The sequence below is a fragment of the Galleria mellonella genome, unplaced genomic scaffold, assembly GCF_026898425.1.
Source record: "Galleria mellonella isolate WM207_F2 unplaced genomic scaffold, CSIRO_AGI_GalMel_v1 utg329, whole genome shotgun sequence".
Classification (NCBI taxonomy): Eukaryota; Metazoa; Arthropoda; class Insecta; order Lepidoptera; family Pyralidae; genus Galleria; species Galleria mellonella.
In genome coordinates, this window is record NW_026442078.1 from 469,911 (window position 1) to 488,106 (window position 18,196).

Below are 18,196 nucleotides of genomic sequence, written 5' to 3' on the forward strand. Positions count from 1 at the left end.
TGCACAGACTACCTAGTGCAGTTTTGTCACTGTCATTAACATGTGGTAAGAATATTGTTTACAACTTTCGTTGTATTAATTAGTTTAATTTTTTAATGTGTCTTTATTGTTTAAGTCAATAACAAATGGTGTAAATATCTTCAATTTTTTAACAACAATGAAGAGCAAACCAGTAAAACATAAAACTACGAATACTTTTCGGGTAAGTTGTAATACAAACATCTCTTATTTTCCTGTCTATTGAGGTTAGGATAATCTTTTTTTCTTGATAAATTTATTTTGTTATGTCTGTCGCATATGATGAAGATACAGTAATTGTCAAAATTATTTTATTCACAGAAGAACATCATATAAAATAGTTATTGTAATGAAAAGAAAAATGTAGAGTTTCATTTTAATAATGAACTTTTTTTTTAGTTTATTCCTTTTGCTGAAAGGATTAATGGCATAGACATCCGCCATGCAGCCCTTTACCACATTGAACATGCATATACTACACAACCAGATGAAAATGAAACACATTTCTCTCTGGCACTCCAGAAGTGGTATGGTCTTAACTTAACAGAAAATTATAAAAAGTTCCGGAAAGAAGTGTTTGGGATAGTGACTGTGCCTCAATTAGTGCACCGCAAAGAAGATGTGGTCACAATATTGGAGAAGTATTTAAAATTAGAAGATCAACTGTGTCTCCAACCATTACTTGAGTAAGTTATGAATAATATTTATTTTAATGATGAATTTTCAAAGTAGGATATAATATGGTATTTTGGTTTATTTTATTTGCCACTAATACAGTTTGTGTCATATGCTTTAATATGTAGAATCATAAAAAAAAAATCTCTGTAATTGTATACAGTGGTTACTATTTCAGTGATGATTCCTCCCACAATTGCTTGTGTTACGGAAGGGAGCTCATTCCATATCCATACCATGTCAAGGTTTATCCGATAGACATATATAGATAGCATGGGGTCCTTCAAAAAAGGGATAGAGGTTTTTTCAGGGTTGGCAAAGTGCACATAGTGCCTTGGTATTGATATGGCAATTGTAATGCTTTGGCAATGGTTAAATATATAGGCAATGGCTATATATATCATCTGGTACCATTACTTACTTACCATCTGGTAGGCCATATGCCTTTTTGCAACCTCAGTAGTATAAAAAAAATATTTCAATAATGCTTGTAATTAAGTTTATTTGAATGAAAAATATTCTTATGTACCACAAATTTTTCTATTTATCTGATTGAGTAGTATTGCATTAATTTTAATTTGGTTTGAAAGATTAGATAGGTATTGTAATAATTAACACACAATTAACAACTACCTCAGTCCTCTGGAATGACAATTCATGATAAGTGGCTAGACATATATCGTAGAATGAATATTTTTATATGTGTTAGTATTATGATATTATTTGCTTGCTAGTGTAAAAAAAAAAAACTACTGAGAGAGACCTAGCTGGCATAGTTAGAATATCTTCTGATTTTTGTATTATGAAATTCCTGATTTTTTTTATGTAACTTAGAATGGCAAAAAAGCTAACAATGATCTATCTGATAGAAAGTGATAACCATTACAGTGGTAATGATAATATGTAGAAATTACAATTAATAGAAAAATTTAAGGTAATTTTTAAACTTCTAAGTAAAAATTGTACATACTTATTACTTTCTTCATACTCTTATGCATTATACATTTTTTTTTTACAGAATACTAGTTTCTATAGCAAAGGATCTAAGGAGCGACTTTTATCCTTATTTCCCAAGATTCTTAGATATCCTCATTAAATTATTAGACACAAAAGATGCGGAAAGGCTAGAATGGACACTGATATGTTTAGCTTTTCTTTTCAAAGTATTAAAACCATATTTGAAAAAAGATATAGCACTTGTGTTAAAACGAATCATACCACTCCTGAGTGACAATCAGCCGCAGTATATTAACAATTTTGCAGCAGAGAGCTTTGCTTTTGTTGCTCGTGATATAAGAGACAAGAAGAAGTTCATTGAACTTATACTTAATTACTTAACAACTAATGAAGATGTGAGTACCAAACTAGTTGAAACTTTTTTATGTAACTTGAATAGAGAACAAATTAACATTTCTTAACTTGGATAATAGTAAAGTAAAAAAAAAAATCTATATGAATAAATTAATTTATATTTACTATTACACTAAAATTAAGTGGAAACCATGGTCTATAAACAAGAAAATAAATCACAATAATAAAATATAATAGCTTTTTATTTAAAGCACTAGAAAAAAGAATAAGAAAAATACACAATTATTATATCTCTGTACCCTGCATTTTTACATAACATGAAACCATAACAGCTTATTTATTGTAGAAATATACTTTCAAATGAAATACCCATACTATACATACACATATATGAAGACTTTTGTATATTTTTGATTTGGTATCAACCACATGGAAATTGTTTTATAAGTACCTTCCAACCAACTTCAAAAAGAAGGAGGTTCTAAATTCGCGTATATTTCTTTTTTTTACCTTTTTGTGTTGTAAACAGATTTAGTAAATTCAATTTTTTTTTATCTGAAACAATACGCTCACATATTGGTCCCATAAAAATTTTATCAAAATTGTTTCTGTAGTTTACTTTTTAAATCAATATAACTGGTTTTGTCACAATTGAAATCAGTTTCTTTTTTGCAGGACAGAGTCTTTAATTATTTTACTCTCATATGTATCTAGTAGCTATGTAGCACACATTATGATTATTCTTATTACAGGCAATATCTGGATGTGGGCATCTTATATTTGAAATAATGAGAGGCGTCAGTGGTAAATTTCACAGCTGCATAGAAGTTTTTCTGCCAGTGCTACTGCAGAGTCTGAAAGACAATAAAGAAAACCAGGGTACATTATTCAAAGTGCTCACTCAAACATTTGAGGACAGTTTGCAGACCATTGCACCAAAAGAATACAATATATTCTGGGAAAGTGCACTAAAATTCATTGAAGAAATACTTAAAGACAATGAAGAAAGTAAAGGTTTAGAGTACATTTTGAGACTTGCAGGTCAGATCATCGAGCACAATAATGGTAAATATTTGACAAATCCCCCACAGTTTGTTCTACTTTTGGTAAAGGTGATATGTGAACAATCGTCTGAGAATGTTCTAGAAGTGTGTGCACAGATTGGAGCTTTACTACTTCTTTCACCAAATGTATCCCTCTCTCAAGAACATGCGGGAATAATTGTCAAAGTTTTACTACCTTTACCATATCCTTCTATTTTGATTAATTTTGTTCGAAATGTGATTGATTATCCTCAATTTGATATGCATATTTTACCTCCTTTCCTCAACTTTGTTGTTCAGTCAGATTTTGACAATGAAGCAATGTGTACTCTCACTAGAATTTGTCTGAAGAAATCACCATTATCCATAAACGGTATAAAACTTTTTGACTGGGTCAAATATCCAATAGATTTTGGGAAATGCCTCCCACATTTTATGGAATATTTTGATAATGTTCTCAGTGAGGATATCCAAAATATTGTTCAGAGTCCAATGAAACTTATGAATGTGTTGTTTTGTTTGCCGCACATTGAAAAAATCGATGTTGACCACTGTTTAAAAAGAGTCGGTGGACTTATTTCGAAATTGCAGAATGTGCTAATGAGTTATAATATTGAAAATCAGCCAGAACACAACAGATATCATTGTGACGTCACAGCTGTGTCCAGATGTGCCAGATTGATACTGTTTATAACAGCAAATGCTATGGAGAGCGCCATTCATATATCCAGCTGTAAGCGATTAAGAGAGATATGTGATATTGACACACTGTTGCCTACATTACTACCTTGTGCAGTTGATCCTAACTATGTAGTTGCTTTGCATTTATTAGACTTATATCTTACGGCATATGAGCATGAAAATGGATTGACATACCCTTATTTATTATTAGTTGATTCATATCTAAGAAGTAATGTGTCATCTCCTTTCCACATTGTAAGTATTGAATTTTCGTTTTCATTTATTCATATTTGTATTGTTATCAAAATATTCAAAAGATTATAATCTTTCATATATAAGAATTATGTATGTAAAATGTTAAATGTATGTTAAATATATAATATTGTTAGTTATTGTTACTTAGTAATATATTTTTACATATTTCAGGTTCGTTTATTAACTACACATATATACAAATTATTTGAAAATGTAGACGAATTGAATAAGACTGTTGAAGCTGGAGGTAGCATGGAGCGGTTTTCAGTATTCAGCAGATGTTATGCTGTTGAATCCACTAATCCTTCTATTCAGGAATATAGAAGTCAGATTAACATGTTGCAAAAGATGTCATTTAATTCTATTCAGTATGAACTAGCGAAAGATACAGAGTTTAAATATTTTCCATTAAGTTATATGCTTGGTGTTCTATATATTAACTTTAAGTTGCTGTGGGAGCCAGTTTCTGAATTCATTGCTGGGTATGGAAATTCTTTCACAATTGAAGAATTTTGGCCCACTTTCTATAAGGCATTGGAATCGTCATTTGTAAATGCAAAGAAAGATTTGAAGACTTTTCAGTTTGATAATGAAATAGAAAGTAACTATCAGGTTCTTAAAGATTTTTACTCAAAGTATAACAGTATTTCAGAAAGGCCTGATCTGTACAACTATAGAAATTTAATTCTGAAGATTATGACGAATTGTATACATGTTTGTGAAACTAAAAATCGTGATGTTGTTGTTTTGTTTTTGAATTTTATTGATGAAGAATACAGAAAGAATGGTAATGTTAATGCTTTAACTATTGATGTCGAGATTCGAGAAAATGGAAAAATGGAAGTTGATGAAGAAATCCCAGAAAATATAGAAGAAATTATAGAACCTGAGAACTATAAAGAGTCGGCATCTGGGAAAATGATATTCAAAACTTTAATTGGTGTAATGCAAGTGCTAGCACAGTTCAAGAATCCCAGAGCTCTTTATAAGGAGCCTGTGTTTTGGGATCTTTATATGGAATTTTTGAAACATAAAAATCCAGGTCTTCAAAAATATGCATTGGATTGTGTTCTGAATTACAAAAACAAAAGTGTTATTCCATATAAAAATAATCTGTACAATTTAGTAGATGAAAACAAACTTAAAGATGAACTAACTCAATTTAAAATAACTGAGGATTCAAACAGTATACAACCAGAAGATAGAGAGCATGTAGTCCCTATTATATTGAGAATTTTATATGGAAAAATGACATCTAAGTTAGGGGCAGATAAAAAAGGTGGTGGGCAGACAAGACGATCCCTAGTTATGCGATATTTAGCTGGTTGCAATGAGAATGAATTGAAATTGTTTATAGAAATGGCTTTCCCACATTTTAAACAATACATGACAATGGAACCCAAAGAGATATTAGAAAATGTAATGTCGAATTTAGATTTGAAATCTGTCATAAGTCCTGGTAAACTTCATAGTGTTTTAAATCTATTTGAAGTTGTAAGAGAGTATTTTGGAGGGTATATGAAAGACGAGTTGCTAAGTCAACTGTTTACAGTTTATTATGCTGTATGTTCTATACTAGCAAGTATATTGGCTCAAGGAGATAGAGTTCATGTAGGATATATTAAAGTTTTGAAAAATCTACGAACACTGGCTATAAGTACACTGAGAAAAATGTTCGAACAATTTGATAAATATCCATGGAATAAAGAAGAATTATATGTTATATATGATACATTATTATGGCCATTGATTCCAAAATTACATATTGAAGGTATACACAGTCCAACTGTATTATTGAAATTGCTGAATGCTTGGTGTCAGAATCCGAGATATTATACTTTACTAGTCACTTGCTCAGAAAAAGATGATTCTTTAAGTCCATTGCCATTTATCTTCAAACTTTTGTTAGCACCGAAAACTAGTCCTGGAGTAGTCACTACGATCCTAGATATGATTGAAAAGCTTCTGACTTTAACAGAAGATGAAGATGATAAAGTAGTACCACCTATTGAATCTTTTAAAACTTTGCTCGTTGATGGTGGCGAAAAGATCGAGGGAGTAAGTGATATTAATTTCGGAAGTAAAATATTGATCCCACACATTCCCTCTATACTGGAAGTGATGAAAAGGCGGATCTCTAATTCTGCCAAATCTAATACGGTCAATAAAAGAGATTTATTAGTTTTATCAAGAGTTACTGAGTTGGTTGCGAATCCAGAATTATGTGATGAATTACTGAATCTGTTATTGCCAATACTTATAAAGAAAATTTGTATGAACATGGCAGAAGAAAACATGGAACATGCTGTCACTACAATAATCAACTTGTTGGGTCACAGCTCTAATCCAGAACTATATTTGAAACATATAGCAGTCCTTTTCAACAAAGTTGTTCCTGTGGAAGTTAGAAAATTACTATTAAAACTCCTATTTTCTATCTCCGAAAATTCAAAAACTAATAAAGGTACTTTTAGTCAAATAGCCAATGTTGTATCAGAAATGAATGCATACAACAGAAGATGGATAGAACAACCAGATTTTGATAGAAGGTTGGATGCGTATAAACAAATTTATCAACTATCAGAAAATAATCAAATTAATGTTGATCTGGCAATACTAATTGTTAATAATTGTTTTTATTTTATTCGCACTGAGAAAGATATTGGGCTACGTGATAGCGCTGCCTTATGTTTGAAAAGAATATTGCCTAAATTGCTCATGAAGTACCGATCTTCTAATGATGGTCAATTTTTAGTTCGTGATACCGTTCTATCTCTGATATCTTCTGGAATTAGAGACACTAAAAATGAAATTTTAAGAAATGAATCTATTGCTATACTTGGAGACTTGGCTAGAGAATCCCCAGATGCTGATGTTGTGTTATCTGATTTAGCACATTTAACAAATAATGAAGATAGAGAAGTTGATTTCTTTGAAAACATGTGCCATCTACAAATGCATAGACGTGTTAGAGCTTTGTTAAAGTTCTGTAAAGTAGCTAAGAAACTTACTAAATGCCCTACACCTAGGACACTCACAAATTTTATTCTACCCTTAGCAACAATGTATATTTGTGATGATAAATATACAGACAAAAATACACTTATAGATGCATGCATTGAAGTGATTTCGACATGCTGTAGATTGCTTCCTTGGTATCACTACGAAGTTATTCTAAAATTGTATTTGAACAAAATTCGTCATTCTACAGAGCATCAGAAACAGTTGACTCGGATATTAATAGGAGTAATAGACGCTTTTCACTTTGACTTTTCTAAGGTTAAAAGTATCGAGTTGCCTAAGAGCTTAGTTACAAATTTGGAATCGGGAAAAATTGAAATAAAATCAATATCTGATGCAAATACTGTCAATATGGATAATGATAAAGAAGATCAAAGCAATTTAGAAGAACAAGTTGCAGAAGCAGACATTGAAAATAAACTGAAAGAAGCTGACAAGGAGCTTGAAGAAGAAGAATCTTTTAGAGAAGTTAATGATGCACCTGCTTTTGAAAGGATAACAAGCGTATCTCCTTCTGTTGCTAAAAGAATTATTAAGTCATTGTCTGCTGGTTTACTCCCACAGTTAAATAGGTAAGTTATTATATTTTTTAATCCCTCTAATTTCTGAAAATATTTAAAATAAATTTATTAGTGTCCTGATATTTATATAGATAGATGTCTATTGGTTATTTTGATGTAATATTTACGATAGAACTAAAAATTTATCGTGCCTTTTGAAAAATTGGGCGGATCTTTTATATACCCTGATTACGAACATATTTGAATATAATTTTTAATTATTATGAAAAGTTGTCTACGTAGCTTTAAACATGCTTAATATAATATAATATATTAAATGTAATAAATAAATTATACAATATGTGTTTATTATAGGGCTATAGGAAAAATGACAGATCACGAAGAATCTCATAAGCTTAATCGTCGTCGCATGGGGTTGGAGCGACAGGAGGAAGACATGCTACGAGTGCCCATCGCTTTAGCGCTTGTAAAGCTGCTGCAGCGGTTGCCTGGCGATTTGCTGAGACATCAGTTATCAGGGTGAGTGCTTATACTACATCTACTTTAAAACAAAAAACTTTCAATGACTTTTAGTTGTATCTTAATTTTCAGGCTTTAAAACTTTTTGATATTGAATTTAGTTCATGTACCAAGAATAAATAGTAAAAGAACATATATAATAATGTTTATTTTAACTTCACAAATATTTAATAGTTTTTGCAATGACATATAATAACAGTTTAGATTTTTTTAATTAACTTCTGTCGTACACAGAGTTAATTTCATTGTAATTTTACACACGGCTATTAAGAGATTTTGTGGAAATCGCAACCGAAACTATAAATAAATTATTTTGTTGGCAAATCTGCGTAGTTTTCTTTTTGTATATTTGGAGATATAGCGTTTTATTTGGTTTATAAATTAGTCAAGCACGCTATTACGGAAGTATAGATAATTATTTACTAGTAAATTGATAACAGGAAATAATAAATAATTAATTATTTTGCAGGATATTTATAAAACTGTGTTCATTCCTAAAATCACCATTAAAACAAGTAAGAATATCGGCTCGAGACGTCGTGAAGAAAATCATGGTTACTGTCGGTACTTCGTATCTTGCCATTTTGCTCGAACATCTCACAATGTTATTGACCAGGGGATTCCAAGTTCACGTACTAGTTGCCACTATTCACACGGTATTAGATGCTTTAAAATCTGACTTCAAATCTGGAGAATTGAATGAGAACGTCCACTATATACTTGACGTTTGCACAAACGACCTCTTCGGGGCATTATCTGAAGAAAAAGAAGTAGATAAATTACATTACAAAACGCCAGAAGCGAAGCCAAGTAAAAAGAGTTATGTCACACTGATGATTGTATCACAGAATATAACGGAAAACTATCTTATTAATCTTTTATTGCCTTTCAAAGAGGTTCTGCAAAAGCACCATTCCAAAAAGATTGTATTAAAGGTCCAAGAAGCACTGTTGCATATTTCAAGTGGTTTAGTAACGAATAAGTTTATAGATATAGAATCACTATTCGTTTTTCTTCATGGGATAATATCAGATAGTATACCAGAATTTGTGTTAGGCACAACGAAGAGAGAAATTACTGAAGAGCAGAGAGAAAAGATGCTACGTGCGAAACCAGATTGTTTTATCATACCAGAAACACCAAAACGCAATAGGGAGGCTCAAGCGAAAAATGTAAAAATATCGGGCAAAGTCAATGCTCATGTATTAGTGGAATTCAGTTTAAATATGCTCTATGTTTTACTTAAAAGAGAAAAGGTGCCAAGAATGGATTGCAGGGTGTTTGTGGACCCATTGATATCATTGTTGGTTGATGCCTTGAAAAGTGACCATGTCAAAGTAACCACTGTGGCGATGAAGTGTATCGGGACGTTATGGACGATCAGAGTCAGTACGCCGACCCTAGAGGAAATGGTTCAGGATATTGTGAAGACGATATTCTTGATACTGCACAAATATGCGACCTTTGAAATTAGTAAACAAAATGATAATTATCATTTAGTGAGGAACACGTTTAAGGTATGTGTTTAATATTTGTTAATATAATTTCGGGCTGACTTAATGCCTAATGACATTCTCTACCAGTCAACTATTACGCTTAACAAAGAGAGTAAATTGCTGTGTATTGATTTAACAAAACAATTTGTAAATTAAATAAATATTTTCAGAGATAATAACGTTAATATATATTAAGATAAATGAACATACAAACATATGGAATAATATACTTACAAAATTTATACATACATAAATTACACTACATGTATAAATAATTATACGTAATACATATTATAATAAATATATAAATCAAGATTAATTATATAATAGTACAGATTGAAGGTCTTTATTGTTGTGATAATTTGAAGTAATGTTTAAGAAGGGACTTTTTGAAGGAAAATTTGGTTATGGACTTTTTATATCAATAAGCAGTGCATTTCAAAGGTAAAATACAAAATATCATTAATATTTGCAGGCAATAACGGCTTTAATACGTAACGTAAAATATTACAAATTGGAAGCGGATCAACTAAAAACTCTTTTACTGTATGCGGAGGAAGATTGTCAGAATGATGAGAAACAAGCCAATTCGTTTGCACTGCTTAAAGCCATCTTGGATGCTAGATTGGTATCGACAGAACTTCACGAGGTATTGGAGAAAGTGTCCAAGATCTGCATATTGAGCGAGTCGGCGAGATCCAGGTAATAAACGAAATATTATATGAGTACGTACATATTTATGATATCTGTCTCCTATTAGGGTATCTATGCAGAAACAATGACTTTGTAAATACTGTAATTCAAAATATACCCTTTTTGCCTCCTTATTCACCAATATATTCATATAAGTTGCCACTTGCAATTAATTTCAACTGGGCCTTAAATAAAACAGTGCCACATAATCTCTTTAGGTATATATAAATGTTTAGTCTTCAATGTCATCACCATCATTTTAGCCATTAAATTGTTCACTGCTGAATGCAAGCTTCTCTCATAAGGAGGAGTTTTGCTGGTAGTTGCCACGCTTGGCACGTGGGTTGGCAATCGTAGTTAGGCTTTGGTGATGTTTTAAGAAGAACGCTGCTACCCATCAGCTGATCATTAAATTCCCTTAGTCGCCTCTTACGATACCCACGGGAAAGGAAGGGACGGCTCATTCTATGCCGGGATCACACGGTGATATAATCCAATCTTTAATATAGTATCCACTTATCTATTACCAATTATGATGCGGAACTTTTTCTTGTTACTACATATTATTTTAAGATTTTTTTCGAACACTGGTGTATGGTTTTTTTTACTTAGTCATTATTTACGACATATTGAGATTGAAAAAGAATGATGACATATTGTCTCATTACGTTATTATACAAAAATATCCTTAAGTCTTAGGAGATTCTAAGTCTAGGGCCTTTGGTTACCTAGCTACCTAGGTCGGTGATCCCAGGCTTACAAGCGCTATCAAACCCTTAAGTCTTAGAAGATATTTTGCCTCACTCTGCGCGTTCTACCGCTTGTACAACGGATTGTGCTCAGAGGAATTGTTCAATATGATGCCCACGGCCACTTTCTACCATCGTACGGCTCGCTATCGACAGGTAGTTCATTCTCATATCCTACAGCTTAAATGGTCGCGTACAGAGCGGTTTCAGAGATGTTTTCTCCTACGAGCACTCAGATTTTGGAATGAGCTCCCAGCCGAAGTTTTCCCAAGAGACAGCATAGGGTTCTTCAAAATAGGGGTAAAGAGGTTTCTTCAGGGTCTACAACGCGCGCGTAATATTCCTGGTATTGCAAGCGTTCATAGGCTACGGTAACTGCTTACCATCGGATGGTCAGTGTGCTTGTTTACCACCTCAGTGGTATAAAAAGAAGATACCTGATAATACTAATATTTCTTCCTCAGGGATGAAGCACGCGCAATATTCGTTAGTTATCTAACGAACTATTCACCCGGCAAACGAATGGATAAATACGTTCAATTCTTTGTCACGCAACTCAATTACGAGTTACAACATGGGAGAGAGTCATCACTCAAGTTCTTAGATATGATCATTAATAAATTACCTATTGTAAGTATTTACTTGATTTCTAGTCAAGACTTGAACAGACGACAAATTTTTTAGCCTAAAATGTGTGCATATCAAGTTTTATGTTCATAAACACCTTTGATTTGCTATTATTAGTAACTCGTGGTCTCTTTGTTAGCAATGTACCCTATTAAATCTATTCCTACGTATTTCTCCTTGAAAAGCATCGTGATTCATTTCTGATAAATACGTCACGACAGACCAACTGACCAGGCTCTTTAGTCAACTGGCAAGCGAATTCATCGATGTGATCGACATCGATGCGAGTCCGTGAGATAGAATTAGACAACAATGTCGGATGTCTCATTCCAATATATGGATTCGCTTTCAATAACGATTCCATCGATGGTATCGTTTGCCACTTGTCTTGGGGGCTGACTTCATCCTCACCTATCATATTTTAATGAAGCCTGATAAGTCTTATCTGTATATTACAATATAAAAATAAAAGATTTTATTTTTTATTTGTAACAGAAGAAATATAGATTTTAAAAATTGTTTCACTCATACAAGTTATATTATCAGCGAGTAATATGTCTTATTTAAAAAAATAATAGATAATTCTACCTATTTACTCTTACGTATTCGGGGCTCTAATCAATAATATATTATTTTGTAATTAATTGAAAAATAAAACAGTGGAAATCCTGTGGAAGAGTATATGTTTTCACTATAATTTTCCAGCCGCAACTTTGCAAGCAGGGTGACTATCTACTGTTAGCCCTAGGCGCGTCGATGTTGAACGACGAGGCGCCGGAGTGTCGCGAGGCGGCCGCCGCTTGCATCGAGGCGATGCTCAGGAGGTTCCCCCTGGTCGAAAGGAATAAGCTGTTCCAACTAGTGCTCAAATTCTTCCAGGATACACAGGTATTACATATGTAAACACAGGTGGTTTTTAATTCTCGAGTCCGGGGGGAAAGGGATTGTTAGTAATGGGATCTAACAGTTCCATTCCTAGCAATGTACCCTTACAAGTCGACCTTCACGTGTTTCCTCCTAGAAACCATCGTAGTTAATTCTCACGGAATTCTTAACGATGGGCTAACTTACCTGCATTCACCCTCACCTATCTCCTCTCACTGATGCCTTGCCTGAAATAATTCTCGAATTCTATGCACTATACTAGTATAGTATTACATTATCTGTGGCACCTAACATCTGTACACTGTCACACACAAAACATGAGAAATAATCAGATAATTTCGCTTTGGAAATGATTATTATACATGCTCTTTTTTCATACTTTTATTTTATACTAGCCGGCCCGTCCTGGCGTCGCACGGGTGGACGTTGTTAACATTTCCCTTCACTGCTCTGCTCTTGTTGATCGTAGCGTGATGAAAAGTATACTATAACCTGCCCAGGAGTATGAAGAATAATTGTACTAAGTTTCGTTAAAATCCGTCGAGTAATTTTTGTTTCTATAACGAATATACAGACAGACAGACAAAAATTTTACTGATTGCATTTTTGGCATCAGTATCGATCACTAATCATCCCCTGATAGTTATTTTGGAAATATATTTCATGTACAGAATAGACCTTTCTACCGATTTATTATAATTGTAGATAGCTTGAGATTTTCCTTTGTAATTTTTTTGTAAATTCCATAAAGGTCAACCTAAAAAGTTCATCTTATTTATAATTTTATATTTATTCCAAGTAAAATAAAAGTATGTAAAGAACATACTACGACGTGTGCCCTACGTTGTAGACTAAATGAAAACAATAGTATTCTGTGTCTTCATATGTATCAGTGGTAGTTACTGTTTTATACCATCATACAGTTACTACTTAGTGGTCATAATCGTGACACAATTAATACGGCACTATTACCGAAATACATTTTATCGATAATATGAAAAGTAAAAATCTCGTAAAGTACAAAACAATTACGTCATTTTGTAAATTTATCTTTTGAAGTCATTTAATCCTTTCTAATGTTACAAATGTGAAAGTAAGTTTGTTACACGTACTATATGGGATGGAGAAGGATATAGTCTACTTATTATTCCAGTTTGTAAACATATCCAAACATATCCATTCATACATATTTTTACCAGAGGGAGACTTTGTACAAAAGTCGATTGCTTGGGTACCTCTGTCCCATTCGTGTTTCAACCGTGAAGCAGTTGTGTTTGCATGACTGTGTTTCGGTTTGAAGGGTGGGATATGGCGTGAATTTGCTGGGTACAGAGGAATAACACCTGAGTCTTCAGGAATGGCAACGTATGGGGGGTATCATGGGCGAAACAGTATACTCTGTTATGTCCATGGTACTGCTCATGTCTATAGGCGACGGTTACCACTTTCCATCAGGTAGACCGTCAGCTTGTTTGCCATTCTAAGTTGTATAAAAAAAAAATATTCCAGTCACGCGAACGAAGTCGCGGGTAAAAGTTAATAATAAATAAAAATAATTTATTGTAATATTTCAGGCGACGATACATTTCGAGCTTGCAGCTCAGTTGAGTATCAGGTTCGTGAACGTGGAAGAGAACGAATTCAAGAACCGTCTCGACCCCATCCTGTCTATAGTAAGCAGTAAAATATTGCACCTTAGCAACGACATAACCGAAGGACGTTTCGTCAAACTACGAATAGAGGACACCGAGGAGAAAACGGATGAAGACAAACAGAAGGAGAAAGACCATAGTTTGATACAGATAATGAATTTAATCGATAAAATTACAGTCCATTGCGAGTCAAGTATGAAAAATAATAAGTTTATCAGTGAATTTGACGATTTAGCGCAGCAGTGTCAAGCGTTGTTGGCTTATCCTCACGCATGGGTGAGACTGAAAGCAGCTAAGATATTGGGTGCTGTAATATCGTCAGTGGACCCCGAAGAATTGGATATGATTGTGAAGAAGAAGGTGGAGTCTGAAAGAGGGTTTATATACTATGATACAGAGGATACGATCCGGAGTCTTGTTCTGGACCTCTGCGCTCAGTATACTCCAAATGTTTCTCAAGAAATGGCTGAACAAGTGAGTGATTTTTAGATTAATAAGTGGACATAATAGTCTAAATTTTTTTAAATAACTAGTTCTATTAAATCTATTCTAGTAAATTATAAATAACATTGTATGCCCATTATCACGGAGCATCATCTAGTCTCTAATTCAGTAGAGTTTGTTTTATGTGTAGATAGACATAAATTCATTTTTTTTACTTCCGTCCTATTCATGTTTCAACCGTAAAGCAGTTGTGTGTGCATGGCTGTGTTTCGGTTTGAAGGGTGGGATATGGCGTGAATTTACAGGGTACAGAGGAATAACATGTGAGTCCTCAGGAATGGCAACCCATGGGGGGTATCATGGGCAAAACAGTACACTCTATTATGTCCATGGTACTGCACATGTCTATAGGCGATAGTTACCATTTTCCATCAGGTGGGCCGTCAGCTTGTTTACAGCATTCTAAGTTGTATAAAAAAAAAATCCATAATGTTTATAACCGCCATATTTATATTATCATCATGTAGCCTATTATTTTTAAAGACCATAAACAAATAAAAAGTAATATTGTCCTTGTTTATTGATCAGCCAGGTTCAGGCCAAACTTCATAGTTTAAATAAAAACTGTACAATACAACCAGACGGTTGTATAACATTTTAACATATAATGTCTAAAATATATAAATTACTGAAGGTTTTTCTTTCATTTTTTAGGTGACAGCTGTTTTATTCCTCATTATCAAACTCGTCCACGCAATATCGAGTTTTAAAATGTCTAACAATGTGCAATCCGAGGATGAGCAAACAGAAGGTGGCCATAGAGTCAACGTAAGATGGATACTTTTCAAATTAAGGAAAGCTGTCAATGTAGAAGTCGCTAAGGCACCTAATTCTGTTAATATTGTAAGTATTTGTAATTACAATAATAATATTGGAAATATGACACACAGCGCCGTCTAGTTTCAAACTAGTCATGTTTACGTTGTGTTGGACACACATACACACACACACACACACACACGCACACGCACACGCACACGTACACGCACTCGTACACGCACACGCACACGCTCACGCATACGCACACGCACCCACGCGCACCCACGCACACCCACGCGCACCCACGCGCACACACGCGCCCACACGCGCACACGCACACACGTACACACACACACATACACACACACACACACACACAATATCTTAACAACACAACTATTGTAATATATACCATACCACTGAGGTTCGATATTGTGTTGAACACATATATATATATATATATATATATATATATATATATATATATATATATATATATACTATTCCTGCCTGCCATTGGAATAGTCAACGCTAAATGTTCCGATTCAAACAAATCTCTTTCGCTTCCTCTACATTCTTCAATCTATTCATACACGCTCACCGGTTACGGGTACTTTTAATTTGGCCCTTCTTCAGCACGTCGCTTATTTGTTACACACATCTGTCTAGGGCGGCCCTTACCGATATCTTCACTCATTCATGCTCGATAAATCCCCTTTCGTTATTTCATTTTTTTTTCTTTTATTCTTTTTTCATCCATCCTCTCCAACTGTACATTCTTCTTTAAATCTTTGTTACTATATGATCTTTCAGTCTACACTTCTTTTCACCTACACTATTTCTCAAGAAAGATTGATATGTGTTTTTTTCATTAATATACCTATTTATATCTTTCAGAGAACATCTATATTCACAATGTGGATGCATGTGATCAGCATATTTGAAACACAAGATCTCAACAAGGTAGTGAACGTATTGCTACCGCCAATAGTTCGGGAATTGTCTACTGGGGATCCGATGGCGCCAGCGTCGCTCCCCAAACAGTTAGCCAGTAGACTCGGCAAGAAGTTGAGGCGGAAGATTGGAGATGTGGAGTACGGAAAAATGGTCGCCGAAGTCCAGATGAAGTTGAATATAAAGAGGGCCGAAAGGAAGAAGGTTTGTTTTATAATTTAAAAATAAAGTCACAATAAAGCTAATTTAAGTATATGAGTCTAAAACAATGGCAAATCCAAAAATACAAACACAGTACAAAAAGGATTAACAAAATGGGTTACCAGTATAGTATGTACAACTAACATGTCAGTAGTGAGTACCTTCATCTGAATTTGAAAACTTTTTAAACTCACTTTTTGAATGAAGTTAGAATTAAGTCGGATTTTTAAGCGAGTTAATATAGCACCATACAGAAAAAATAACGATTTTCTTTTTTTTTTGTTTATGAATGTAATAATTCAAAAATAATTTCAATAATATTATTGAATGCCAAAAATATAAAGAAATTATTCTCCTTCCCCTTCTGTCTTCTTTAATATTAAAAATATGTTTTTATATAATTGTAGATATTATTGCAAGAGAAAGTGAATAATCCGGAGAAAGCAGCTAAAAGGAAATTACAATTGAAAGAGAAGAAAAAGCAATCTAAGAAGATCAAGCTAGAGATGTTGCACGGCAAGCGGCCCCGAGCGAAGAAACGGAAAGCAGAAGATGTAGACCTCGAAGACGAGTTATTGAAGGATAATGATTGAATCCTCAAATATTCAGTCGCAATTCTTAAGAGGATAATGTTATCTTAGTGTAAAATTTTAAAATTTGTGTATTGTCTTAAAGTGGCTTATCACTAAGCAAAATTAAACAAGAAAAAATATATACTAGATAGCGCTGGAGTCGAGACTTGTGGGTTTTGTTGATTATTTTGTAAGAAAAGATAATTTGAGGTAAAATTTCTAAATTGGCCAGTGGTTTTAACGATTTTTTAACTATATAGTAATAATTTATTATAATTTCTATCTTTATTCTCTTATATTGTACAACTTTGTAAAATAATACATACTAGCAAGAAACATTGCGATTTTTTAGCTTTTAATTCGTTCAGATTATCTGTTACTTTACATTCATGCATAATAATAGAAACCACTCGCCTCTTTGGAAATTTTACTTCAAATTATCTTTAATTGCAAAATAATCAACTAAAATCACAAGTCTTGATTCTAGCGTATTTCTTGTTCAATTTTGTTTAGTGAACAACCACCTTAAAAGTGACCGCCTACTAAAGTGTGACAAAGTTGGAATTATATATCAACGAAAATAATTCAGTATTTCTGGATGAAAACTCTTTGAAATAAAGACTTCAGTTCAAGTTGATGCCCAGGGGCATCATTTAATTAAAGGCTAATTCTTATACAACTAATTCTTATGTTGCTCTGGACACCTGAAAGAGAATGTTGTAAATATTAGATTGTTGTTAAATTTAATAGATATGTGATTGTTTGATGACAGTAATAAATCATATTTTATATATTCATTACTATGTTTTATTGAAATGTAAACAATGAGAAATAAAAATTCTTAGCCTTTGTAGGAAATCATACTTTCCTATCCTTATTTCAATTAATATTTGGGATCGACGTAATGTTTATCTCTTCTATTCTTCTCTATTCGCATTGACTCCCTTTCTGGCCATATCACCTTTTACACAGTCTATCCATATCTTTTTAATACTCTCTCTCTCTCTCTTTGAGATAAATATATATATATATATATATATCTCAAAAATTACTGATTTTA

The 18,196-nt window shown here is 33.1% G+C and overlaps 1 protein-coding gene across 1 annotated transcript; it reads left to right on the forward strand.

Annotated features, from left to right (window-relative positions):
- The first annotated feature begins 36 nt into the window (after window positions 1-36).
- On the forward strand, window positions 37-17,933 carry LOC113514120 (small subunit processome component 20 homolog). Its single transcript, XM_026898119.3, has 14 exons — window positions 37-202; window positions 418-704; window positions 1,712-2,045; window positions 2,757-3,983; window positions 4,155-7,576; window positions 7,880-8,044; window positions 8,514-9,561; window positions 10,016-10,242; window positions 11,447-11,612; window positions 12,315-12,497; window positions 14,069-14,620; window positions 15,305-15,493; window positions 16,307-16,567; window positions 16,972-17,933. The coding sequence occupies exons 1-14, from the start codon at window positions 158-160 to the stop codon at window positions 17,155-17,157; spliced, it is 8,292 nt and encodes a 2,763-aa protein (XP_026753920.2). The 5' UTR covers window positions 37-157; the 3' UTR covers window positions 17,158-17,933.
- Window positions 17,934-18,196: the final 263 nt, after the last annotated feature.